The sequence below is a fragment of the Trichinella spiralis genome (genome assembly GCF_000181795.1).
Source record: "Trichinella spiralis strain ISS 195 chromosome Unknown Scfld6, whole genome shotgun sequence".
Lineage (NCBI taxonomy): Eukaryota > Metazoa > Nematoda > Enoplea > Trichinellida > Trichinellidae > Trichinella > Trichinella spiralis.
The window spans coordinates 4,969,130-4,994,851 of record NW_003526945.1 but is presented as its reverse complement, the minus strand read 5'-3'; the positions used below and the strand labels follow the sequence as shown (position 1 = coordinate 4,994,851).

General features: G+C 30.4%; 7 protein-coding genes across 7 annotated transcripts; 2 read left to right on the top strand and 5 right to left on the bottom strand.

Annotated features, from left to right (window-relative positions):
• Positions 1-2,996: 2,996 nt before the first annotated feature.
• Positions 2,997-7,620, bottom strand: Tsp_08885 (hypothetical protein). Its single transcript, XM_003374111.1, has 9 exons — positions 7,610-7,620; positions 7,446-7,522; positions 6,707-6,884; positions 6,530-6,642; positions 5,690-5,849; positions 5,371-5,620; positions 3,515-3,569; positions 3,334-3,473; positions 2,997-3,089 (listed from the first exon to the last, which is right to left on the bottom strand). The coding sequence occupies exons 1-9, from the start codon at positions 7,618-7,620 to the stop codon at positions 2,997-2,999; spliced, it is 1,077 nt and encodes a 358-aa protein (XP_003374159.1).
• Positions 7,621-9,815: 2,195 nt separating this feature from the next.
• Tsp_08884 (hypothetical protein) lies at positions 9,816-10,547 on the top strand. The gene is made up of 2 exons (XM_003374110.1): positions 9,816-9,954; positions 10,345-10,547. The coding sequence occupies exons 1-2, from the start codon at positions 9,816-9,818 to the stop codon at positions 10,545-10,547; spliced, it is 342 nt and encodes a 113-aa protein (XP_003374158.1).
• Positions 10,548-12,110: 1,563 nt separating this feature from the next.
• Positions 12,111-13,586, bottom strand: Tsp_08883 (putative myoglobin). The gene is made up of 3 exons (XM_003374109.1): positions 13,507-13,586; positions 12,709-12,904; positions 12,111-12,242 (listed from the first exon to the last, which is right to left on the bottom strand). Exons 1-3 carry the CDS (start codon positions 13,584-13,586, stop codon positions 12,111-12,113), a joined length of 408 nt encoding a protein of 135 aa, XP_003374157.1.
• Positions 13,587-15,901: 2,315 nt separating this feature from the next.
• On the bottom strand, positions 15,902-17,184 carry Tsp_08882 (caenorhabditis elegans ly-6-related protein). The gene is made up of 6 exons (XM_003374108.1): positions 17,127-17,184; positions 16,806-16,985; positions 16,396-16,611; positions 16,239-16,337; positions 16,009-16,164; positions 15,902-15,924 (listed from the first exon to the last, which is right to left on the bottom strand). Exons 1-6 carry the CDS (start codon positions 17,182-17,184, stop codon positions 15,902-15,904), a joined length of 732 nt encoding a protein of 243 aa, XP_003374156.1.
• Positions 17,185-17,543: 359 nt separating this feature from the next.
• Positions 17,544-21,449, bottom strand: Tsp_08881 (DNA replication factor CDT1 like protein). Its single transcript, XM_003374107.1, has 16 exons — positions 21,429-21,449; positions 20,965-21,105; positions 20,748-20,906; positions 20,615-20,698; positions 20,372-20,559; positions 19,759-19,971; positions 19,580-19,722; positions 19,278-19,498; positions 18,999-19,202; positions 18,804-18,938; positions 18,598-18,710; positions 18,440-18,528; positions 18,208-18,390; positions 17,943-17,976; positions 17,710-17,797; positions 17,544-17,675 (listed from the first exon to the last, which is right to left on the bottom strand). Exons 1-16 carry the CDS (start codon positions 21,447-21,449, stop codon positions 17,544-17,546), a joined length of 2,148 nt encoding a protein of 715 aa, XP_003374155.1.
• A 374-nt stretch (positions 21,450-21,823) lies between these two features.
• Positions 21,824-23,467, top strand: Tsp_08880 (putative prefoldin, alpha subunit). The gene is made up of 8 exons (XM_003374106.1): positions 21,824-21,849; positions 21,917-21,976; positions 22,123-22,201; positions 22,357-22,492; positions 22,739-22,891; positions 23,006-23,079; positions 23,186-23,287; positions 23,354-23,467. The coding sequence occupies exons 1-8, from the start codon at positions 21,824-21,826 to the stop codon at positions 23,465-23,467; spliced, it is 744 nt and encodes a 247-aa protein (XP_003374154.1).
• Positions 23,468-23,785: 318 nt separating this feature from the next.
• On the bottom strand, positions 23,786-24,966 carry Tsp_08879 (serine protease inhibitor Kazal-type 4). Its single transcript, XM_003374105.1, has 3 exons — positions 24,873-24,966; positions 24,397-24,429; positions 23,786-24,312 (listed from the first exon to the last, which is right to left on the bottom strand). Exons 1-3 carry the CDS (start codon positions 24,964-24,966, stop codon positions 23,786-23,788), a joined length of 654 nt encoding a protein of 217 aa, XP_003374153.1.
• Positions 24,967-25,722: the final 756 nt, after the last annotated feature.

Here is a 25,722-nt window from a genome sequence, read left to right as displayed (position 1 = left end):
TATTCGGTTTTTTCTTTTTTGAGGTAAAACAAAATTTATAATTGAAAAAAAAACAAAAGTAAATGATTCTTAGTTTATTGCTTCACAATTATGAAAAATTCTGAACTCACCACAGTAATATCGAAGATAAAATTCTGAATATATGCATAGAATTGGAGCTAGCCTGCTGCTTGAAGAGTGCAATGATATTACTGAAAACTTTTTTAAATACAATACAAATTGCCTTAATTTTTAAAAGTTTTCTTTCTTAAGTTAATTTCAGCTTTTATTGTACAAAATTTGTTGAAATGAAATTTATTTTTTCATAAAATTAGAGAAATTTAGCGGTTAATAAATGTAATTTCATTTCAATTCCCTCAATGGCTTTATCAAACGAATGACGTAACTTTTCGTTAGTAAATCTTTCAGCAAGTCTGATCATCGGGAATCTTATTTTCATATTTCTCTCAACTCGAACAATGCATCATTACAAAGTAAAAAATAAAGTTTCCGCTGATGCATTTGAATTGTAAATTTCAATAATATCTTATTGATTTCAGTTAAACTTTTTTTTCACTTAGCAAATCAAAGCTCATATGTGACCATTATTTACAGACTTAAAAAAACATTTGGAAACTGCCGTTCCGCATTACATTTTACGATGCTTATGGTTTTAGATTTTTTTAGAAAAAAACATTCAAGCAAATGACTGATTGTATTTTACTTTTTGAGTTGTGCTGCGACGGTAGAATGGTGATGAGAAAACTTTTTCTTTTACAAATATCTCAGAAATATTACGCTTATTCGAGCTTTACATTGAACTAGTTGATCATTTGAAAATCATTTCACTGTACTCAATTAATCACGTTTCATGCTATATAAAGTTATATTTAATTGAATGTAGGAAAAAAACTGCGAATTTTATTTTCAAGCGTTTTGCAATCATCAATATCAATGATTATTAAGTTCAAGTCTTTATTCAGTTGAATAGTTAAAACCAGTATTTAATGCAAAGCAATTTTCTAAATCCAGAAATTAATTATTTGCACTTATCATTAAGTTGATAGTTAAATAATTGTTTTCGTTTAATTATGAAAACCATTTTCAACTTCATGAAAGCCTTAACTGTGCAAATATAACTTCCATCATGCAGCACTAAATCACAAAGCGGTATCAGTATTCGTGTCAATTTACATGCATGGAAAAAAGTTTTTCTTGTTATGAATAATTTTTTATTCAAAACATTAATAATTTTTGACAGCTCAAAGTCAACAATTATATAGACTCTTAAATTTTAAAAGCATGCTTTTAAAATGCAAAAGACAATAATATTTCAAATAAATGGAGCTATTGATTTCTTTTTTGTTACAGAAAAACCTACAGCTAATTTTAATTGCTTGAATGAAATAAGAAGATAATTTTGATTAGGAATAATGAAACGGAAAAAATGGCTTTCGTCGCCATATTTTAGTCCTAATCTGTGCTTATAGTGATGCTTGAAATGACTGAATAATTCATGTTTTGTAGAAAAAGAGGCAAATGCCATTCACTCAATATATATATAGCATTTGTCATGCAATGAACATTTCCGCAGAAAAAAGTAATTAGCAGAAGAAAATCGATCTAGCCTAGCATTTCAGCTTACTACAAAAACAGATCGAATTCAACTGGTAAATGAGGTTGAAATGTGAACTGTTGTAAAAATATTTTTAACCTTAGATTTAATGTGCAAAGTTTATGAAAAATATTCTTCCAAGAAACTTCAATTCACTTCTCTGAATATACGCGAATAATAAAGCAGAGAACGTTTAGTATTTTAATTAATGCTAATACTTATCAATAATTTAAAATCTTTTCACAGCAGCTGTCAATTATTAGCATCTATAATTGCATCAGATATTTAAAATTTTTTAAAAATATTTCTGAAATTTTCTGTTAAAAAGAAAAAACGCTTTGTGAATTCATTTTTTAACATGCAATTTAAAATTGTATGTATCTTTAGCTTTTTCAATAATGAAAATCATATGCATTGCAGCATTGCTTTAAAGGAAGGAACTTCAACATTTCCCTTTCCAAAAATTGAAGCACCTATCGATTATTTTGAAAAAAATTCACATATAATTCTGCCAACAGCAATTTCATATTAGGAATTTTATCCAATGATTTTTATAAAATATGAATAATAATTTATTTCATTTTAATTTAAAATGCGTACTACATTTCATTTTGCTGAAAGCTTATCGTTAATGCAAGTTCTCATCCAGCTCATAAGTTCAATACGATTCTCTTGAAGAATTAATATGCCTTCAAAATTCCTACAGATGTATATTTTTTTATTTGACAACAAAGAAAATATATCTAGTAACTTTAATATTACCAAAGTTGCAAATACATGCACTTAAAATGAATATTTACTTGTCCTATAAGCGTGTGTTATTCTGCAAAATGATGTCTCCTCACAGTAAACATATGACAAGTAGATAATCTGATCGTGTTTTATCGAGGCTGTTTAATTTAGCAATCCATAACACATATCACTGAGAATGGAGGTTATTAGCTGCAAATCTCGAAAATACTTAGTAATAATGAAAGTTATTGCACTTTTGTTAAAAAAATTTATCAACGCCTTGTAATAAGCATCAAGAAATTTTTTTAAACACTAATCTAATATAAATCTTCACAGTAAGCAGATCAAAATCTCTTCTAATGTTACTAAATCTTCAATTAGTTTCTAAACTTCCGTTATTTAATGGAAAAATGTTTATTATTTAAATTATTATCGAATATTTCAAGCATAATTTTAGACAATGATACAATAATGAGACAATAATAATAATAATGAACGTTATGTATATAGTGAAATGGATTTTAAAACTTTAGCGCATTGTGCATTTTAAGAATCATTAAATTGAAGCAACTAATGTATGGCGATGTTCTATAGTGCTGCAAACAAAAGCATGTGGGCATTTTAAGCACTGCTGCTTTCACCCAATTTGCACCAATAACATTAATGGAAATCAACAAATACTAATTTGTTCATGCACATTCTCATCAATAATATCGCCTCGAACATTATTTGGTAGTACAATTCTGTATTGCTCGATTAATAGCTAATATTTAATATGCAAATTATTATCCTGTTAAGTAAACGCATTGTCTGCTTCTGATGAATTATTTATTAATTTTTTATTTCATTTGATGTTTACAGAAGTACAGTTGAAATGACTTTTGATAGTTTTGCTTCAATATTTTCATATAACAGAATGTTATAGAAATAAAACTACGTGAAATATAAAAAATTAATTTTGAATAAATTAAAAAAATTGTGAATTCTATTTATGGCGTTTCATAAACTTCATCATCGTTATCAATCGAAAATAGAGTATTAAAATATGAATGACGGCGCTTGATGCTTCGAAATAAAATCAAACCGTTGAAAAGAGGAAATTTCAACAAGCACAGTCTCATAAATGGCCTATTCATTTTGAAACAAACTTAAATATTCAGATACAAATAATAAAAACAAAAATCTTACCGGTTGACCAGAAGAGTTGCGACGGTGAGCCAATCGTATTCAGTGTGAAAATGAGCTAATGAAAATCAAAAAATCACATATAATCTTTTCGTTGATTAGTTTCGTCGTAGTTGTCATAAACTGATAAGCATCTTTGATGATGAGAAGAATGTATGGAACAATCATTATGCAAAAATGTTTCACACCACTGCTATTTCACAAAATATTATAATCCAATCAGATTGCTTACTAATTTAGAAATTTAGATTGATAATTTCAAAAACACATGAAATTTTAAAATAATGATAATATTTTTATTTTAAATATAAGCATCATGGGAAGAGCAGAACCGAAGCATCATTTCAAAGAAAATAAGCAATATTGAGAAACGGTTGCTGCAGTTTCATTGATTCATAACCGTTAGCTATTCTTCTGTCCAATCAGAAAGTTTACCTAACATTTTCAGACCACTTTAAGAAAAAATTGGCTTCCATTAATGAAGATCTTTGTCTAATAACTTTTCTTATGCATACAATTGCCATAATGCATCTGTTGATAAATAAAAATGTCAAGCATTTTCCAAAATGCTTCAACTGTTAGCAAAAATCTTTCAGAATAGAAATGATAGCATTTCGGTGAAAATAAATACTGACATTATTATCATAAGTTATTGAAATTTAAAAATTTTTGCATAATATTTCTATTTACTTTTAAAATTTATGATGTTCATGCTAAAATGTTCCTTCTTATAATTATAAATCATTAGAAAGTTTTCAGTTCCATAGCTAAATCGTACATATTGTTTCGACAATACAAAGAAAAAAAAATATCCAGTGATTTAATTAGAAAACAAAATTTATATCTAACTTAAATTGTCAATGGATGGCAACGGCTAAATTTTAATTACAGTAAACTGGGCTGAGTGGATGTAAAAACTTTGAAATTTGAATACTCCATAGACATGAAAGCAAAATTGCTTTAAAAAAAGTTCATGAAAGTTTTATCAATAATTTAAAATATTAACAGGATTCCAAGCTTTATTTTAATACATGGAGTTTAATATTTTTAAATATTACAGTATTTTTTAAAATAAACTTGCTTTTTACACTTGTTACTACTAAGAACTGTTGAATAAATAATATGGCATAAAAGAAAATGTGCACTTTCAAAACTTTTGCGAATGAATATAGTTTAGCAACTGGTGAACAAATTTATTATTTAATTTTTTGAAAGTTAAATAAAACTGATTAATATTAAGCTTAAAAAATATTCTTGTTTCTGTAGAGTATTGGTAAATCGTAAAATGCAGTTCATATACTTCGTATTGTGACTGAAATCTTTAAACTATCTGTCGTGCAATTTCATATATCAAGCTTTTTCTTATGAAATATAATTATTTGTTAAAATAATTGTTCTTAACTATGTTCTGAACTAATTTGGAAAAGTTGTGGAAAATGTTAGTTATTGGAGTTTATCAGTGAAGTGCAAATTCAAGTTCAATGTGAATAAACAGCTATTTGCTGCTACTGTTTGATGGGATAATTTCATTCTTCTTGGATAAAAATTAAAAGCAATATACACTGCATATTTGGTAAATTATTAAACAGCGCGTTTATGGGTGTGTAGAAATAAATCTGTAAAAAAGGATGCTTAATGTAAAAAGAATGTTTTACTTTCTGAACGCCTTATTACAAGTATAGAAATAAATTATCATTGTAAGCATATAAGAGAAAGATGAAAAGCGCAAAGGAAAGCACAGCTAAAAGTTTTGAAATCTTTGCAAAGGCTGTACTTGAGCTGATTCGATGTCTCCTATTTATCGGCCGATAGGAGTTGGAAATCTTTGCTTTGTGAATATTTCCTTGCTTACTCCATACATTAATTGGAGTCGCTTGTTCTTCCAGTTCTGTCGGAAGCACTTGCCCGTTGAGGTCAAATGTAGTAAGCAATCGCATCAGCAAATAGCATGAATTATGATCAGCAGTATTTACATTTGGAAAAGTTTCCAAAAATTCATAGATGTTCCGAAATGTCAGTGCAATAAATTCACGCATTAGATTAGCAGAGACGTAACCGCATTCAGCTCTTGTTGCCGGAAGAACGCACATGACAATCAAAGAAGTGTTTCTACAGTACAGTTTAAATTTGTAGATGTTTTAAATTAAAAACAAGAAAAACAAAAAAATTTTTCCAAACCTGCAAAAATCAAGCAATATCGTTTCACGATGAGTAGATTTTGAATTCATCATATGCTGCAAGGAGTGAAAAGCTAGTTCAGACAATCGAAGCTCGTTTTTGCACATTCTACTGATCAGTGCTTCTTTTTCCTCCAAACAAGGTGCGTATTCAAAGAATTCTGGATAACAAATTCAAAAATTTTGATTTTAAAACGCTCTTCCATAATAATAATGATAATAATAATATACTTCCTAATAAAATGTAACAAACAAACGGCTTTTATAATTTTTGTTGAATTTATCTGGCATTTCACTTGTTCCGCAACATAATATATTGTGTATATTTTTATGACAAAAAATACTAATATACCTAATAAAACGTGGTTTTCATTATGCTGCTCATTTTTCATTTCTGTCAACAATGATTACAATGAAATAGAACACATTTATGACCAACTTTCGCAAACAATCAATAAATAAATACCTACAAATCAATACTTTATTGATTAGCACATGGCATCGACGACATCAGATCAGAGCAATAACACAGACGATACTGCTGTTTGCTAATTGTTTTTTCAAAACTGAATGGTTCATTTCTAATTAATTACATAAATTTTTGATCAATTTTGAGATTGAAATATACTTAATTTGTGATTTTAGTTATTTTTATATGCATTTTGAGAGATCAATTTATATCATTTTGTCATAAAATCAGAATGAAATAAATGTATGCAAGCAATCTGTTTTACTTAAATCTTTCATGAAAAAACCATTTGAATTCATTTTTAATATAAAATTAATTTTTAATTTAAATTTTATTGTATTCACTTTGAGAGTTCTTGATGAAAAGAATTACCTTCTCGACGTTCTATGCAGATGAAATTGAAACCAACAAATCCATTTTGTAAAACATTCAAAGCAACTGGAGAAGAACAAGAATTTGTGCAACTTTTGAAACTTGTAAAGACCCTACAAAATATACTTTTTTAAACATTAATATAATCAAAAATGAAAACAGTATCATTTGCAGAACCGGCAGACGTAGCGAAGATTCGGTTGCAAATTTTCTGGACCTTTTGTAGATTGGATACTTGTTACATTAACTTCAGCGTATTCAGAAGACGAACTAGGCGAACTGTTACTGTTTTCAGGGTTCATTTTTTCTGCAAACTTCTGCAAGCAAGTGAGCAGACAGATATCACCGGTCACAACTAAAATTTTACTTATAATGAAGAAAGTTTTAATAATTCCATCATTCCAAGACACTTTTTACGTTTTACTTATTAATGTAGTGGAATGAAATGTAAACACAAAAATAAAAGTTTAGCATAATGAAAAATTGTCATACGAAGAATGCTTAAACTAAATAGCTAAATATCCAAGTAACGAAACTATTATGAACATAAGTTCTATAACTTATAATCATGTAATGATCTTAACAGTGTCATAAATGTAATATTTTAACATTTATGCAAATGAATCGTATTTATATCACGCAATATAAATACCGTAAGATATTTATGGATTTCAAATCAGAAACATAAATCATATTCAGTTCAACGTTACCGCTCACATTAAGAATAAATATGTATATTTAAATGTACCCAAGATGACATCCTAAAATTATAGCAATAAGAAACTATTTTTAAGAACAATTACTCTTAAAAAACGTAACATAAAATACAATAATAATTTATTATCTTTGTGTATTTATTTAAAGTCAACTTAGCAAATGGGCTGTTTAAATAGATTTAGAAGAGAGAGAAAATCACTAAATTTTGGCATTCTGTCAATACTGATTTTAATGTTATTATTTGTCAACTGCTGTATCGCATGCTTATAGAATGTGCTGTAAAGAATATTTTTTTAATTTAAAATATTTTTTTAGAATAAAAGTAATTTTATGTTTTACATTGCCTTATTAAAAAAAATTTACTTTATTATCATTCATTTACTATATTCTCATTTGCTAAATAACGATTGAACTATTGCATCGTTTGAATTAATGTGCAAACATTTTTATCCATTTAAGCATGCTTTTTAATTGTTTTATGATAAAAGACTGTTCATAATTTAACGGCATTTCAAAGCTGCTTTGATATATTATTGACGCACATTGATCTCAAAAAAATTGATGAAAATATCGCACTGAACATAAAAGTAAAATCTATATCCTGACTTTGACAATTTCCTCAAAAGCAGACGGATTAAAGTTATTTATTTTAGCCCGCAGTAGAGTTTAATTTTGCATTTTGTTGAGCAAACGAATTTGCAATTACTTTTGTACATGAACAATTCAGTTTTAAAATAAAATTGAAGTCAATTCATCACATACGCATTGCAGTTATCCTGGTCAGTTTTCTTTGTTTCTTAAGGTGAAGTTAAATTTGAAGAAAAATGCTCTTTTCAGAGTATTTTGAATAACAAATATTGCAAATCTTCAGAAATAAAACAGAAATTGTAAGCCTAAAAGTAATTTATCAAGAACATCTTTCAGACTTATTGACGTTCCCACTATGACAGCATACTGAAAAGCACTTGATAGCAATTTTAAAAATTCCTCAGCCCTTTATATATTAAAATTATTTTTTGGAATCAATTTATTATTAAATTATAATGCAGTTAGAGCTAAAGAATATACCAAGTTTATAAGATTTCTTAAAAACTTATGCAGTTTTCATTTATATAATGTAACATTACATTTCTTATAATATATGATTTATATAGTAATAAAACTAATTTGAAAATAGTTCATATATTTTTGCTGTTTTTTACAAAGCATAAAATCTTAATTAAGGGAATGAACTAAGTTTACTTTCTTTTCAAAAATCAATCACTTCCTGTTTCTATCAAAGCTAAAGCAGATGAAAACATCCCAGTAAGCAAAAAAATAAAATTCTCCTATTAATTTCTTTGAATGTGAAGCAATTTTGCGAGCATTTACATTCTTTAAATTTAGCTGTTGCTGTACTATCAACTACTGGTCTTATTATAACGCTAAGCAAACATAACAGTAACATAATTTTGCATAAAGCAAGGATAATTTTTGATACTTTCTGCAGTTTAAACGCTTTTACTTTATATGAAATTTCATTTTTTTATTTATGAATTTACTTTTTATGAAATCTTTTACTTTAGCACACGAAAGTGCTCATTAGTCTAATTTGACATTTTGAACAAAAGAATGCTATGTTCAATAGCAAAGAACTGTAACTGAAAAATTACTTCACTTGCTCATTACGTCAAAAGTTTCTTATATATAGCATATTTTTAGAACTAAATTAGTGTTACGTAAATTATTTGTTTAAAAATTACATTACACTAAAATTGAGCAAAAATAGAATAGAATATTATAAGCTTTTATCAGGCATTATACGGAGCAGTTGCAGCAGACGCTGATTTACCACACATTGAGCTTCTTTTACGAATGCACTGTCATTAATTTGCACAATTAGAAGTAGTAGGTGTAGAATGATTGAAAATTATCCGTATGGAATAATTTTAGATGAACTTATCGGAAAAATTTATACTGAGAAGAGTATTTTCAAATGGACTATCTAAAATTTCTAAAATTCAATCCAAATCTAATTTTACACTGATAGTTTCAGATTGTTTAAAAAAATTTTGCATATCTACATGCCAAATGTTTGGAAAAGCAGAATTTATTTAAATGTTATTTCCGCTTCTACGCTTTCTTCAAAATTCCTTTTAATTCCGAATCGCGTAAAACTGAATAATGAAATGCTTGACAATTTCCTTACAAGGTTAACAATTTATTTACATGGAAAACATTATTAAAATTGATTTGCCGAATGTTTTTCTGTCGAAGGCAAAACAGCATTATTTAATATTTAAACATGTATAATTTTAACCTAAATTTAATCATTGCAAAAATCAAATCAAAGCGTAGCTAAATGTTCTTTAGCAAAGGGATGTTTTTTGCTTGTGCAAATTAAAGACCAACATATAATAATAATAATGTTATTATTGTTAACGTTTAAAAACAAAATGAATACATTTTTATTTGTATAAAGTGAAAGTAATGCTTTATTTGTGGACGTGCAAATGTAAATGCCAATATAGTATAGTATAGTATAGTATAGTATAGTATAAAATTAGTACTTACCAGTGTGGATTGAAAGATGCTGAACGGAAATAAGCAAATAAAAAACGGATGTAAAACAGATTTTGGAAAAAATGTCTTTTTTATTGCAATCAAATTGCTTCATATCGCCCTCAATTGCAGGGCTCTTCTGCAAGTGATAATTGCTGAAACTCGAGGTACGTCGCGTTTGCCGTGCTGAACTTTTAATTGCCTGTCAAAGATTTTTGCCCGTATCCATTTTGATGAATCACGGATTGATTTCTCACTCAAATACTGCCGTGCTCTAAGATAATTTCCAAATCAAAATCAAAAGTAGGTTGTTCAGCTCAAGAGACCAGACGATAGCGTTTGTTGGCTAAGTTCGAGTCTCATTGATGTGGTGGTGTATGTTCGTTTGCACTGGCAGTCAATTTTGTTGTCGGTAGTCAAAATTGCCGGTGCACTTCTGTCCATGATTGGATGTCTCTTTTTTTTGCCCCTCACCCTTCAAACTTACCTCTGTTTGACTCTGGTAGCATTCACTGATCGATGAAGAAGCTTTGTTCTGTTGCTTTATATGAATCCAGAGCAAATGAATTTGAATTTGGTGATCTGCTGCTTGCCGTTCTCAGCTACGCAAGAGAATTGTTTCATTGACATTAATCGAAGCAGTTTCGATTCCCTTCTGAGAGCGGCGCTAATGGACCGAAGTCAAGCTAACCAGACGCAGTTAAATAAACAAAGCCTTGGTCAGGCGGTTGGTTACTGGACCGTGACCAAGGCTCTTTGAAGCTCGAGCATGAGGAAGCATATTTCAGTTGCTTTTGTTTAAGCATGCCATTTACCATTAAAACCTTTTCAATTACCAAATCAGACATTGTAACATAGCTAACTCTGTCGAACGCTGCTTACGTAAATAAACTTTGCTGAAATGCACACGCATCACTGTTTCACCGGAATTAATCTAACTTTTGCGCAAATATTTAAATAGGAAAATTTATGAATTTGCGGAACAAGTCATTTCAATATGCCCTCTGATGATGTAGAAGTACTATCAGAAAAAACTTGAAAGAGCATCATCTACTTTTTTTGTATATTAAATTAAAATTTCTTATTTTTTCGATCAGAACCAAAATATATTCTTGGAAGTTGTTGCATTGCATGCATATGCAAAATAAGTGATGGAATTTTGTAGAAAAGATTTCACTTTTTTGTATATTTATTGCATATTTCAAAAATATGGCTATCAAATTTCTTCTTCACGACAAACTTTCATGATAAAACAGTTCATGATAGTTGTTTTATTTCTGAAAAATTTCACTTTTGACAAACTCTATTCACTAGTTAAATAAGCTTGCCTAGGTATTATAGCCAATAACCACTTTGTTTTTTCTTATTCAGATTCTTATTTGCAATGTAATATATTGAATAACAAAACACTAACCTTGTTTCAGTACATGCAAAAACCTTCAAAGTTGAAATATTCTGTTTCAGCTTCAGTTCAGCTGCATTTTTGCAATCTTTTCATTTATTATAAATGATTATTCTGCATAATCATTGTGTATGCTTTGCATATTATTTGTGAACTTCAGAATTCAGTCAAACAATTTAATTAAAGATTGTATTTTAACTGCCACCTTCCTTTTATCAGATAAAACCAAATCAGCTACTGATAACATAGTGTATATTCGAATTTTTTATAACCGAATCAAAGCCCTAAAACAGTGAATTATGTGATTCATTTGATGAGGGAGATCAGCAATTCGTCATGAAGGTCACGTTTTAATTGAGCATAAGCAGTTGACATTGCAAATATATTTATCGAAGCTAATGCTTGCCATTTATCATTTACTTTACATTGTAAGATCATTGACGCCTCAGATGATAAACTTTTGAAAAGTATGATTGCACGAATGAGGCAGGCTGATGTTGAAAATGGACAGTCAATTTATCCTCAAAGCACCATTTTGCATTATCATAACGAATTTGTTAATTGCTAGGTGGCTGATTGGTGGGTAAATTTGAATTGAAAAAAAGAAAACATATTTTCCGTTGCATTTACTTCAATATTTTTAACGTGCAACGTTCAATTTCACCAAGTCAATTTGGATCTATGTTCTAAATAAACGTTTATTGCATGAGAAAATGTTTATAAGATAAAATCAAGATTGTTCAAAAGCTGCAAGCAAATAAAGAAACCTGCCTATCATATTTGTGAAGCGCCTCATAAATTTTCAACACGTGAGAAGTAGAAACCATCTGTTGCTATTTGTTATTAGCTCGTCAAATGTATCTTTATAAAACGAAAGTATTGCTAATGCTCTAATTAACCATATTTACTGCCGTCTCTGCATCATTGGAGTCCATGCTGCTTAAGAGCGTCAAAAAATCTTTGAAAAAACATATCCCATTCTTTTTCTTCTTTAGCTGTCATTGGTTGGCTTAATTTGCTTTTAACGTAATTCACAAATCCAGTTTTCAATTTCTAAATTATAATAACAATGTTATGTTAACAATGAAACAGAACAGTTGCCATGAAACAACACCATTTTAATATAAGTTTTATGATTTGAAAATTTTTTCAATTTATACGTTGTTTTGTAATTTGATTTCATAAATGTTGCCTTGATATCAAGCAAAAATTAAATATTCATTTTAATAAAAAAACTGAGTTAGCTCAGGAAAGTAATGTATGCAAGCAATTCAAAATGTTAAATTACTTGGAAATTTTCCTTCTAGATCTGATATTTCAAGTTAATGTTTAACTTTAAAGTGTTTAAAGCTTTTAAAATTGTTGCGTAAACTAATGCATTCGTGGACATTTGCAAACGATATGAAATTCTCTATTAAACCAATTAAACTCAAAATTACTCACATGTATAGTAAATTGAAATTTAAGATGAAATTATTTGAAATAATTTATTGAAAAACAAGGCACAAAAACTACTTACTCGAGCATCTTCTAATTTCATCCCCTTTTCTCGAAGATCACAAATTTGCTCTTTGATTTCTTGCTTAAAGCTTCGTTCATTATCATAATTGTTGACCATGAAAGTGACGCTATTCAAAAGGTTCCCGCCAGCTTGTTGTATGAGACGACTCTTTTTGGTATCGTCTGGATCAATGTCTTCAACGTCGTAAAATTTTCTCAATTCAGGATTGGCTTTGAAAACGCTAAATTTTAATTAAAAATACATAACATCTTTTTAAATTTATACATCGTGTTGCTCTTGTACAAAAACTGTGAAATATCATTTTGAACTTCTTATCTTTTCGAACTGCACTGCATTTTTGCATAAAAGCATCTAATTATGGTCACTCTAATTTCACTATGATGCTTCGCTTAAAATTCGCATGACGCACTCCATTTTCCTTTCACAGTGATTGAAATCATTCCATTTTATAACATAAAACGTTAACATATAAAATAATTTCAATACAACATGCGCATCATAATTTCATGAAATTTACATACCCATATACAAACACACATATATATATATATATATATATGTACATATACTGCTTATACTGTTATTTATGTTAGATGTATACACTGCATGTATATATGCATGAAAAGTATATTCAAAATAGTTTTACAAGATGAATGAAATCCAAACAATTTCATTAACAAAATGCAGTGTTCCAAAAGCAAAGCGTTATCATACTTTAGTGATCTCCACCGCTTAAGCATCTCATAAGAGGAAAAACAATTAATTTTAAATTGCAATCGAATATATTGCACTTACTTTGCAAGTAGTTGACCACCATTTTCCATATTGAGTGTGCACTTGGACAAATGATCTTTCAAAATTCCAATGCTTACCATTTTTCTGAATTCAGAGCAGCTAACACAGAGTACAAAATGTGCCAATGAAGTTGTTAGTTAAATGTTGTTTGTGGAGTAAACGCTATTCTCAATTCCTGGAACAACAGCATGTTTCTTGCATAATTTAATTTATAAAGCAACGCATGAAAATTGACAGCCAATCAACCTCATCGTTTAACCAGTGCCAATTTCACCTTCTTCCCAAGCTATTTTCATTTTATTCAACAGCTTGCTGATTATACTTATTTGCTCTTTCTCTAGGTGCTGTGATGTTGCATAGCATTTTTAGTATATCTGAATGACAGTTTAATTTCATAAGAAAAGACATTCCTCTTTCATGTAATGCAAATATCTTAAATGCAATTCAAACAGTGCAATTCTTTAATATGCACAATTATGTGCACATGGATAATATGTTATACTTAGAAACCTCAAAACTGATAGAATTCAAAATTAGTGAAGAAAATGAAAATGAATGGCACATTGCAACAACATTTCAATAAAAATAAGCTGTGAGATTTTCTTCAATAATCCAAAATTATAAATGATATGAAATATAGCACGTGTTAATTATTCATCCAAGATACATGCATTTATTGCGTGCATAAAATACCAATTGAGGATCTTCTAAATTGATTTCACATATGAAAAATTACAAACTCAATTTAGAATAATGAATAAATACTATACGCTGAATGGGATTCAAAAAATAAAGAAAGAATATTACTTTTATTGATTCTAAAACCTTGGAAGACGTTCAGCAGACTTTGACGTGCGCCATGCACAGCAATCTCCAGCTTTTTATACATTTCAGAGTTCTTCAGTAAAATAAAAACTAAAAAATTTTATGAAGAACAATAATAAATTCGCGTTTCAAAAAAAGTCACATGCCTATCGTGTTATTAATTCTCTTTTTCATCAGTTCACGTACCATTTAAACCATGAATTTGAATATCCGTACTAGCGGTAAAAATAAATACTGATGTTTGAAATTTTAATTTTTTAAATGTCAAAATAATGTTTAACTTTTAAATGAGAAGGCATTTTCAGTTGGCTACATATGAAGTAAATCACTTTCACTACGCTGTAACTTCTCCTAAACAACTTTGCAATCTGGCACTAGCTCAGCAGTTTACACATGGGGATATTTTTATCAGTTTCTGTTAATAAATAGAGAAAAGGATTATTTGAAAGCTGAAAGTATTTTCTAAATTTGTTTCCCGCTACAAAATAGAACATTACCAGTGTATTCATGAAACATCTCACATGACTATACTTCCGCATTTTATAATGCCATAAATAAATTTTTTCTTATAAAACTATAAACTTTTGCAAACACTAATTTTTCAAATCTAAACTTTCAACACACATGTAGCAAACGCGGCAACAACGTCGGCAAAGAAAACAGGATGCCTATAAAGATTTATCTGCTGCTCAAATGTTGTTAGCTAAGTCGTTGTTCTTTTGAAAGCTTCCTCCTGATAATTCGTCTTCAACTCTTTCAAATCAGATTAAGACACAACTGACATGTAAATAAATAGTTCAATTTGCACGTAATTTTCTAGTAATGAAGAATGCAATAATTTGAACAACATTGCATGGGTTATAATTTTAAAAAAAGTAAACTTGAAAGCAGCACTGATCAGATGCAGCAAAAAGATTAGGGGTTTGCTTTAAATAAATTGATAAATTCCACAGGTATATTGAAAAATTAAAATTTTAATGATAAACGTACAAAAGCAAGAAATATAAAAGTGAAATTAATTTTAAATATGAATTATTGCATTGGATATAATTCATAAATACTATTTAACAATGTCAGAGACACTAATTACGTGAATTTAACTCATCTTTCAAATAGGACAATACTATATTCAATAATTTTTGTTGTAGGAAATAAATCGCCTAGTTCAGAATTTAAGAATTCGTGTGATTTATCTGTAGACAGAAAAGCAGTTACTGACATGACTCAGATGAACAAGCAAATTTACTTATTTTCAAAATACATGACTTTTGCAAACAAGTAAACGCAAATGTAATTATTTACCTTAGGTGTTTGCAGTTTCAAGAAAAAACATTGGATTTTTTTGCAGTAGAATAAAAAGTTCCATTAAAACCAGAACTTAATAACAGAAAATCTTTTCAAAGATATTCCTAAATTTAAATATATTTAAGCTAATGCATCCTACATTATACATGATAGGATGAGTTGAGAAGAATTTTTAAGTACAATAGATATAAATCAGCGTTTAAATAAGTGACTATATTGAACGTTTACTATAATTACAATAAGTGTTAATGGAAATACTTAACAATTACAGCATTACACATGTACTGCCTAATAAAAAAATAAAAGTAATAATTGCCATTCCACTTAGCGTGAGAAAGTTCGCGCTGTTGCAATAGTTGTCTTGGCAGTAACAATGATCAGAAGCTATCCGTATATTGGGCTTTGCAAGGCGAGTCCACATGTGATTTTCCATTTCTATATGCGCACAGATAGCTTTATCGTTTCCAAATTCCTTTACTGGAGCTAATGGATTAATTGAAGAGCACGTCCTTATTGTTTGCGCCACCTCTTCAACAGATCATTAAATAAAATTAATTTTTGCTCAACATAAGCTTTACAAAAAATTGAAAACAAAAGCATACCGTTTATTTTGGTTACTGTCTTCAAACAAAATTCACCAGAACACGAATGACCACGATCGCATTTATCGCCGTCTGCACATTCGTAACAATCAATCAATTCTATAATAAATTAATCGATGTTAAGCAATTGTCAGTTAGAAATTATTTTTTAGCTTACTCGTATCCTGCTTTTTACAAAACCCTTTTAAGTCTTCATATGAGCCAGCGTTGCATCTGTCGGAGTCACAAAAATAAACTAAAGCTTTACTTCGAATGCGCTTGTTTTGTGAATCGAAATGTGAAACTCTTCCTTCTTGACACTTTGAAGCGTAAGATTTGTCAATTTCTCCCGCGCCATACAATCTATCCAAACACCCTCGGACATAAAGGGTCTCTTCTTTTCCATCTTATAAATATATTAGCAATGAAATGGCACTTTCGAATCATAACAGTAAGTAAAAGTACAAAGCAAAAGTTATATACGATGATGAACTTCATTTGCTGGTATGAAATAGCGGTAAAAATATTACTTTACTTAAAGGGTCACCTTATGCATTAAATAATCATTTTGTACTTCACCAAACTTACCCAGTGATGGTTTATTCATAACCATTGCCACACACAGAGTACTGCATGATTCTACTGTTGCTACTTGTTTATCTGAACATTGTAAAGTAAAACTGTCTTCTTCCATCATCCGAGGAAATGAAGTCAGGTGCCACGCTTTCTGAAGTTCTTTGCTTGCACAAGTAATGCATGAAAATGGCGCTGTAAAAATACAAGAAAAAGGCTTCTTGAAACGGTTTTCTCAAGTTATCTTCTTCCATTAGTAGAATATCAATTACAATTGAGAGTTAAAAAAGTAAAGTTAATTGCATTTCAAATATACAGTTTCAAATCTGTACGTACCTGGATTGTCAGCTGCGATTAGAGATTTTGAAATGAAGAAAATCAACAATGCTAACATTTTCTCTTTTTTTTACTGATACTGAAAAAGTAACTATTCCAATTTCTTTTGAATTAGTATAAAAATGAAGTAAATGTTGGTGAATTTTGGCCCTCAACAACAAGACTTTCCTTCTATGAGTAAAGTGATTCTGTAAAGGGCAATTTTTATAAGCCCTAAAGCATTTACAACATATGAATCATTCGAAGCTGATTTGGGAAAATTACTCAGTGTCATTAAATTATTTATATTTGCACAAATGATGACCACACCTTTCCCCCGCATGATCGCACTTTTAAGATGAAACAAACAAACATCAAAAAGTATACAAAATGAATCACTTCCGTGTTCAATGAAATAAACACTTTTATTTAACTTGACTAACGAAGTTTACAGCATTTCACATGCTGCTCGTAAATTTTCTTAGTATACATTTTCCATACCATAGAAAATAATATTTCTTCAAGAATTAATTTAGAAGATCCAGCTAAAAATGAACTACATTCCAAGAACTGAAAAATTTACTTACCACAGTTAAAACAATACTTTCTGTAAAACTGGTACATTAACAGCCAGAATTTTAAATCTTATATGAAAAAAATTTCTCGTTTGCACAAAATTGATTTGAGGAAAGCTGAAAAATTAAATAAACAATTTTTACAAATTTTATTATTAAGATTGATATATTCATTCACATTTCAAAGATTTCTCCATCATATAGCATTTATACACAAATGGAAACAAAAAATGTTCAATATTTTTTCCATAAACTAAATTACTGTGGTAGTTGAAATAAAACACTTCTTAAAACAACTATAAGTAGCAAAATTAAATGCAACTGAGAATATTTAAATCAGTACATAGTTTGAAAGAATAAGCAATTGCTGTTATCAATAACTGTAAACAAATAACAGACCTACACCACGAGGTATATGCTACTGACGCGTACAATAGTTAAAAATGGTAAAGTTACAAGTCAAAAGTAAAAAAATTACTTTAAGTAATGATTTTAAAAGATGATGCATTAAAATAAAAATATTTAACTTCCTGTTGAACTGCAGGAAAGATAAGCGCGAGATTCTTCAGCTATAACTTCCAACTTCTTCAACGTGCCTTCCGTTTCTTCACTTGCAATCTTGAAATACATTCCCATCTTATCCAAATTATAACTTTTAATCCATGTCGGTACCAAATCACAAAGCAACTTCAGATGTTCCATTATTTCGTCTGAATTTAATCAAACTTCACAATTCAATTCACCAATGCTTCAACTTACCTTTTGAAAGCAATGATTTGTAAGAATTTCTCAACTGCGTTGTAATGTCATCCATATGCATGCTTGTTTTTCCTTCGATCAGATATGCTCTAGAAAAGATAATTTTTGTTCCAAATTTAAATATTCTTTTGTTTATCAACTTTAAACTTTAAACGTACAATTTCAATATACGAGCAATGTCTAGCAAACGAGATTTTCGCAAAGCAAGTTGAGTTTCCTTTGATGTTCTAAACATAAGTTCTTTCTTTTTCATTGCCTCTCTGGCTCTCACCTATTGAAAAGATAACGTCAAAAAAGATGAAAAAGAAAACAATATTAAATAAACAAACAAACTACATAAACAACAATAACAATGAAAATAAACCTTTTCCAAAACCGCAGCTGGTATGGCATTTTTCTTCTTCACCTGCATGTTCGTATCTTTCAAGTCAATTTCCGAAACTTCCGTTTTAATATCACTTGCTGCAGCACTCGCAACTTTTTTCAAAGCATCATAAATCTGAAACTTATTTCATATAAAAATGAACAGTATCAAAAATCAAATATCCATATAAACTACCGGATCAGCCAACTTCGTCTTGTCTGTCAATTGGTCCAAAAACTCCGCACAAGTTACCGGCTTGGAACGTCGCGGAATGACAGGTAATTCTGATGCTGGAATTTCTGGAACTTCTTCCAGATGAAAATTTGGGTGCCAACGAAGAATTCGATTTTCATCTTGAGCGCTCAATTCTACCGGAGGATTCAGCGACTGCAGAAACTTCTGTAACAGAAAAGAAAACTAAGCATGACATGCAGAAGATATACAATAAATAATCAATGCAATCCATTATTGTACCTTATGATGTTCACGAACAATGTCAAGCAATTTCTCGTGGAATAATTTCGCACGGTATCGGAGACGTTCTGGTGTGAATAGTTTTCTTGATACAACCATCACATTGCTTGTGCCAGGCTTGTTCGCTGTCGGTGAGGATGGCAACTGAACCTCCACACTAGCGCAGTCTGTTTCCGACTTGTTATCGATCGTTGATTTTCTATCACCAGGCAATTCCAAATCTTGACAAAAAAACAATAATACGAATTATAAATCAAATTACAAATACTGTGCAAATGGGCAAAAGTATAATCGCAATTTACCATCATCGACGTTCGGTATAATTATAAAATCATAATATGAACCATCCATATTACGAAATTCACGTGACTTTTCTTTCACCTTGAAGGTATACGCATTCGGATAAATAGTCTTAATTTGTCCGAGATGATGTAGAGTGAAAGTTCTAAATTAAGAACAATTATGCAATGATTGTAAAAACTTTTGCTCCCATGCCAACCTTCGATTAAGCTTCTCAACACTTTTTTTCACATTTTCAAATGTTACCAGATCACGTCGATTACACAGCGATATTACCAAATCCATAGCTCGAAATGTGTCCAACAAAAAGGAAAAATGCCCAGGCAAAGCTAATTCTGACTGTTCAGAAGCCAATGATGCCAGCTGCTCGTGCGCTGGTGGTGAATCAAATTTTCTGAAATTGGCAATTTAAAAAATTTTATTTTAAGGGAATTTTTACAGTGCACATTTGCTTACTTCAAACTGAACACTACATTTGTATCAATGTATTAAAATCAATTTCAAAACATCACTCAACTGTTCCTTAACAATTATTCTTGCACATCATGCATACTGTAGAATTCACTGCTATTTTTACATTTCTTAATTGCAGCTGCTAACAGCTTTCAGCTAACAATTACAATTCAAAAAAAAAGAAAAATTAACATTAAGTGACACTGTAATTATCTAAAATTAAAGAACTCGATTGTAATATACAAATGTAACGACCCATAAACGCAACATCCCATCTAAATAATAAAATATGACGCAAATTTAGTTTTTTTAAAAAACTAATAAAAGAACTGGAATAATACTTTGGTGATTGGAAATCACTAGATAGTGATTTCTTTGGAGAAACGTGAGCACTGATAAAGTTTCCGAGACGACTATTTGTGTTTTCTTCGTAATTTTTTAAAGCCGCACTCAAATTTTTACGTGCTCCACTTTTCTTCAAACAATTTCGCAAAGTATCCACATCGTAAGACAAACCTCCAGATTTTCCCTAAAAGAAATCGTTCAGCTGTTACAGCATGATATTATTAAAATTAATCGTTTACTTTTGGTGACAAAACAATGCCATTGACAGAAGTGCTAGAAACTGACGATGCAGAGTCTTTCGAGTGAAATGTGCCAAATTCACACTAAATATCAAGTGATGATGATATTCAAAATCAAAAAAAAAATCATTACATTATCACTGCCGAAATGAAGCTGCCTTGCTTTTGTTGGACGCTCACTACCCGATGTTTTACCTATAGCCGTTTTAGTTAGACGAGCCACTGCAGTGCGCTTTCTACGAGGTTCATCGTACGGTTTCATGAAATTCCACTTTTCAGACAAAGTTGATTCCTATATTAAACAGATTTTAAATATCGTAGAAAACTGTTTATTCTTAAAATCAACTTACAACTTGTTCATTAGAATCAGATGCAATTAATTTCGATTTTTTTCCCAAAGGGCTTATAAAAGGCAAACTGCGACTGTTCGGATAAAAATTTGTTATTTTCAGCTGTCCACTGTCTTTCTTGATACGTGACATCGCAAAATTCTATGATAAACATTATTGAAATTATACCAGAAGTACAAAAGAAACAAATAAATAATTGTTTTAGCAGATTTGAATTCACCATATTCGACGGTTAACTCATTTCATCATTTTAAATTACTAACATTTTCGACAAGAAAAGATAAAACAGAAACAAACATTCGTGTGTTAACTTAAGAATAAAAGAAATAAAAGACAAATTTCTTTACTTTGAAGCTTTAAATTGATATTAAAGTTAAATATTTCAAATCTTTTGTAAAACTAAATGATACAACTTCAACACACTTCTATTTCATTTGTCGCAATTGATGCCACCGTCTACAGACGCGTTTACAGTATCCATCCATTATTTGTACATGCTTTTCAAAGTTCTTTTCGTTGTCCTTGAGAATAGATGAAATATTTATGCCTTTTTGATAGTATAAGTTAGGATGTGGACATATTTTGTTTTAATTTTTAATATTTAATGATGATCCTGGAAATGTGAATACTGGTTTTATTTCTTCCGAAAATATTCCTACTGTAGGTCATCAATCATATCGGTAGTAGGGTTTTTATATTATAATAATGTTTTAGGTTCCAAATATAAGGCAGTAATAAATAAATATTTTTTAAATATTTTAAAATTTACACTTTTACTGTAAACTAACATTCAACAGTTTATATTAACAATTGACATTGTTGCCTATTAGCTGCTAATTTTATAGAATTCATGTGAAAGATGGACGATAGTGATGTTTATTCGAAGTAAGAAAATTTTTCAAGTTGCTTTGAAAACTTAATCTGAATTCAGTTGAATTGTATATATTCACAGTCTTACCTACAAAAAAATTGGAAATGCGAAAGCCGATATAGAAGAAAAGAAAACAGAGCTGTAAGTAATATGATTTTTTTATAATTATATATTGGAAATGGATGAAAATAACTTTAAACTGTTTCCAAAAGTTTCTTTTCTAAAGATGTTAAAGAACTGTTCACTGATGTTTTGTTTCTGAAAACGTTGAAATTATAATTGTTCAGGAATAAGTTGATAGAGGAATATTCGATTCTGAAGAATACGATCTGTTCTTTGCCTGAAAAGCTTGTTTACAAAACACAGGTAAATGTTTTTTATGCTGAAATTTTTAATACTTTGATTTTTATCAGTTTACTTTTAATGTTGTAATAAACATTTCTTTTTATACAATGTATTGCAATACTCACATATATTACGAAGTAGTACTTTAGGATGAATAGAAATTTGCATTATTTCAGGTTCCTCTATCCAAGAAAGGGTTTTTTATTGGAGAGCTGAATCATACCAATGAAATTGAGGTGCACGTCGGAACTGGTGTTCTAGCGAAGCAGTCTGCATCTTCTGCTGCAGTGATTATTGATAGTCGTTTGAAAAGTGCGTTTATTTGTTCAAAGAGAAAATTCATGTATTGGATATTAAATTTAGCAAGATCCGTTGTTTGATATTTGATACAGTTTAACATTAGTCACATTGTTTTCACAGAGAGTTTCTTTCAGTTTCTGCACTATTCCATTTTGGTAAACTTGGATAGTTATTGATAATAAAGTTCAAATTGTGTCCAATATTTGAAATTACTTATGCATGTATTACGCACTGATGGGAAGCTTTTTTCTTTTGTAGACATACGTGAAGAGCTGGAGCATTTGGATAAAGAATTAGCTCTATGCAACCTGGACCTGAAGGCAGTGGAATCACTTGTTGCTGAATCTGGCGAGGTCGAGATAATAGAAGAGATATCCGAACATGAATATTTACAGATGACTCAAGGCAAGCGTAAGTTGCAAATTTTTATTTGCTTAGAAACATAATGACGTTGTTTATTTTTGCATAGTTGCCGTTCAGTATAATATACGTTCAATTATTTGCTATGTTATATAATTTGTTTAGCATCTAGTGATGGTTCTGGCAGTGCTAAAGAAAGTGAATGTGATCATAGTTCGTCAACAACTGTCAGCGACGATGTAAGAATTGATTAGATGAAAAAGGATAGCGAATTTCAATAGCCGAGATGTTCTAGGATTTATTTATTTTAACGTTTTTGTAAATAATTAAAGGGTTGATTATTAGACTTCGGAAGAGGAACTCGAGGAGAATGAGGAATTTTCCGCCATGACATTTCTTGGTACATCTCATGGCAATGTAAAGCCAGTAGTTTCATCTGTTGTACAGGTATGTTGCAGGAGGCGAGTTTTGCGTGAATCATGCAGTGAAATTAAAAGATGAATAATATTGTAGGAGAAACCGGGCGACGAGCCGGCATCTTCACTGTCGAATGCTGCTGTGCAGAGCTCGGCGCCGAAGAAAGTATCGCTGTTCAAACAACGTCGTTCTCTTAATGCCAAACGATAGCGGTGAACAGATTGCTGTTTGTGATTTCATTTAATAAAATTAAACATGATTTATCGTTTGTTGAAAATGATTGCTTTTTTATTTGATTAATGCGAAAACAAAAAACTACTGAACACCGATTGATAGAATCAGGTTGCGAATTTTTTAATGATCCATTCAAAGGCTAATTAATGAACGCATTCAGAAGGAAGAGAAGAAGAAAATAACAATTCGTGCATTACCACAGTCTACGTAAAATCCACTGATTGGCATTGATCAAATTGAAGCAATATCCGGCTAGTTAAAATTGCATGCAGTGTATTTTCGAATTGATCTTCTTCATTTCGGACAAGGACCTGCAATGATGAATAAAATGCACGATGAATAAGAAACAAAGCGAAAAATAAACAGTTGTGATGTGAGAAGTGGAAAAAATGCATAATGATGTTTAATACCGTCGGATGCGATTCGCAGATCAGGCTTGGAATCGGCTTTCACGGCGCAGAGCATGCACTGGTTGCTGTATGTTTTGCCGTCAGTTCCACAGAGGGGATTGTATTCTCTGGTGCAGATGTCGGGGGCGTGGTCGCAGTTGGGTTCGCGTTCGCCGCGTGCCATGCCCAAAGCGCAGCAGACCAGTGCGAAAAGCAAGCAGACATTCGGGTTCGCCATGACGACGGTACAGCTTGGAATAGCAAAGTGATCAGTGGACGAATGGAGACGATCTTTTTCAGCTCTGGACGCGCACTGATTCGCCGCTCCAGGACCAGTTGGGCGTGCCAAGAAAACCACCTCAGGCTTTTTCAGAGTTGTTATTTTCTGCAACGCCAAAGTGGAGAGACACCTTGGCCGACTTTGTGCATCATCTGGGTTACGTTGGCATTGTCGTTTTTACGGCACTGGCCGTATATTTTGTCGACTTGAAAAATTTTCCAAAACCCCCAAATTACCTTGAAACGGAATTGTCTTCTCTGAACCGTATCCTGCATAACCGGTAAAAAATCATCATTTTCGTCAATCAAGAGGTTGAGAGGCAGTGTGAAAAAATCAGGTCAACGTCAAATTTCATATCAACATTATCATCATTATATGATGTAGAAGTTCAACAAAAAAAAGAAAAATCTTATTATCACCAAATGAAGAATGTACTGAAATTTCACAATTGTACAGTAATGCACCAATTGAAGGATATGAAAAGCGTTTTTCCATTGTTGTACTTTATTTTACTGAACTGTTGTAGTAAATAAACAGGAACTTCTTATTTTTTCATACACATTATTTATGAACTTCTTTCGTGTACTGTCCTTTATAGTAAAATATGCAGACTGGAACGGTAACAAACAAGCAATTTAACTGTAGAAAAACAAGCACAAAAGTAATTTAACCAACGAATGAACGACATTAGCAAATGAACTGCAAATTTAACTGTGTGATTCGAGTTTGTCCAAAATGTGAGTTTCATATGCTGCTCGTGGGTGGGTATTACTGTGTGAAAGTCGTCTTATTTGGAACATTTCCATCATTTCTCGAAATGAACAATATTATTATTACAACTAGCTGCTTTTCAAATTCCGCTGGGATAAATGATGAACAACAACAACACTACGGTATGACATTTCAAGAAGAAAATCTGGTAAAAATTATCCCTCTCTTCTGCTTGATCAGGGGTTGTCAAGAGAATTCATCCGTCGTTGAGCATTGAAATTGTGGAAAATTTTACACTGATTCCAATATTGATTCATCTTCAGTTGAAGACTTCCAACAAACGAGGAATAAAAATCCAACTGCTCAATGATATTTCTTGCAAAAATAACACTCACTTGTTCAAAATGGCGGAAATGTTGGCTTTCAGAAGAACATCGATCATTATTAGGCAAAAGTTACGGCATAGATTATTATTTAAAAAACTGCACCAATTTCCGTTCATTAAATTCAACCGAAGAAAAAATATTTGTGAAAATATTAATTTTGAAAATCGACTTGTTTTGAAATATCAATGTTATCACTGATGAGAAATCTTTTCTTGAAAAAGTGCTTTCAGAAAATTGACATTTTTCTTATATACCACTGTTTTTGGCATAGTCAGAATGTTTAATTGAAGCGTTTAAATTAATTGAAATATTAATAGAAACTGAAATTTAAAAAAGTTCATTCTGCACATTCTATGGTGATTTATTTTAAAAGTTTCCGTGAAGAGTTTGAAAGACATGCAACTAACTACTATGTCTGTAAAAGATGGATGGATAATAACTGACACTTTACAGTATACAGGTCAT

Coding starts and splice junctions, on each gene's coding strand:
- Tsp_08884 (XM_003374110.1), top strand. CDS start 9,816: ATGCTGAACGGAAATAAGCAAATAAAAAACGGATGTAAAACAGATTTT. Junction 9,955..10,344: donor GATAATTGCTGAAACTCGAG/GTACGTCGCGTT, acceptor ATATGAATCCAG/AGCAAATGAATTTGAATTTG.
- Tsp_08881 (XM_003374107.1), bottom strand. CDS start 21,449: ATGGATGGATACTGTAAACGC. Junction 19,972..20,371: donor AGTGATTTCCAATCACCAAA/GTATTATTCCAG, acceptor TGCCAATTTCAG/AAAATTTGATTCACCACCAG. Junction 18,529..18,597: donor ATTGCTCGTATATTGAAATT/GTACGTTTAAAG, acceptor TATCTTTTCTAG/AGCATATCTGATCGAAGGAA.
- Tsp_08885 (XM_003374111.1), bottom strand. Junction 5,850..6,529: donor CTGCATAGAACGTCGAGAAG/GTAATTCTTTTC, acceptor TTTGTTATCCAG/AATTCTTTGAATACGCACCT. Junction 5,621..5,689: donor ATATTGCTTGATTTTTGCAG/GTTTGGAAAAAT, acceptor ACTGTACTGTAG/AAACACTTCTTTGATTGTCA.
- Tsp_08879 (XM_003374105.1), bottom strand. CDS start 24,966: ATGGAAATGTTCCAAATAAGACGACTTTCACACAGTAATACCCACCCA. Junction 24,430..24,872: donor GGACAAACTCGAATCACACA/GTTAAATTTGCA, acceptor CCGGTTATGCAG/GATACGGTTCAGAGAAGACA. Junction 24,313..24,396: donor GAAGACAATTCCGTTTCAAG/GTAATTTGGGGG, acceptor AACGTAACCCAG/ATGATGCACAAAGTCGGCCA.
- Tsp_08883 (XM_003374109.1), bottom strand. CDS start 13,586: ATGGTAAGCATTGGAATTTTGAAAGATCATTTGTCCAAGTGCACACTC. Junction 12,905..13,506: donor GGTGGTCAACTACTTGCAAA/GTAAGTGCAATA, acceptor TCCTGAATTGAG/AAAATTTTACGACGTTGAAG. Junction 12,243..12,708: donor TGAAATTAGAAGATGCTCGA/GTAAGTAGTTTT, acceptor ATTATAATTTAG/AAATTGAAAACTGGATTTGT.
- Tsp_08880 (XM_003374106.1), top strand. CDS start 21,824: ATGGACGATAGTGATGTTTATTCGAA. Junction 21,850..21,916: donor GATAGTGATGTTTATTCGAA/GTAAGAAAATTT, acceptor ATATATTCACAG/TCTTACCTACAAAAAAATTG. Junction 22,493..22,738: donor TATTGATAGTCGTTTGAAAA/GTGCGTTTATTT, acceptor TTTCTTTTGTAG/ACATACGTGAAGAGCTGGAG.
- Tsp_08882 (XM_003374108.1), bottom strand. CDS start 17,184: ATGTTAGCATTGTTGATTTTCTTCATTTCAAAATCTCTAATCGCAGCT. Junction 16,612..16,805: donor TATGAATAAACCATCACTGG/GTAAGTTTGGTG, acceptor ATGGAAAAGAAG/AGACCCTTTATGTCCGAGGG. Junction 15,925..16,008: donor ACGGATAGCTTCTGATCATT/GTTACTGCCAAG, acceptor TTTTTTTATTAG/GCAGTACATGTGTAATGCTG.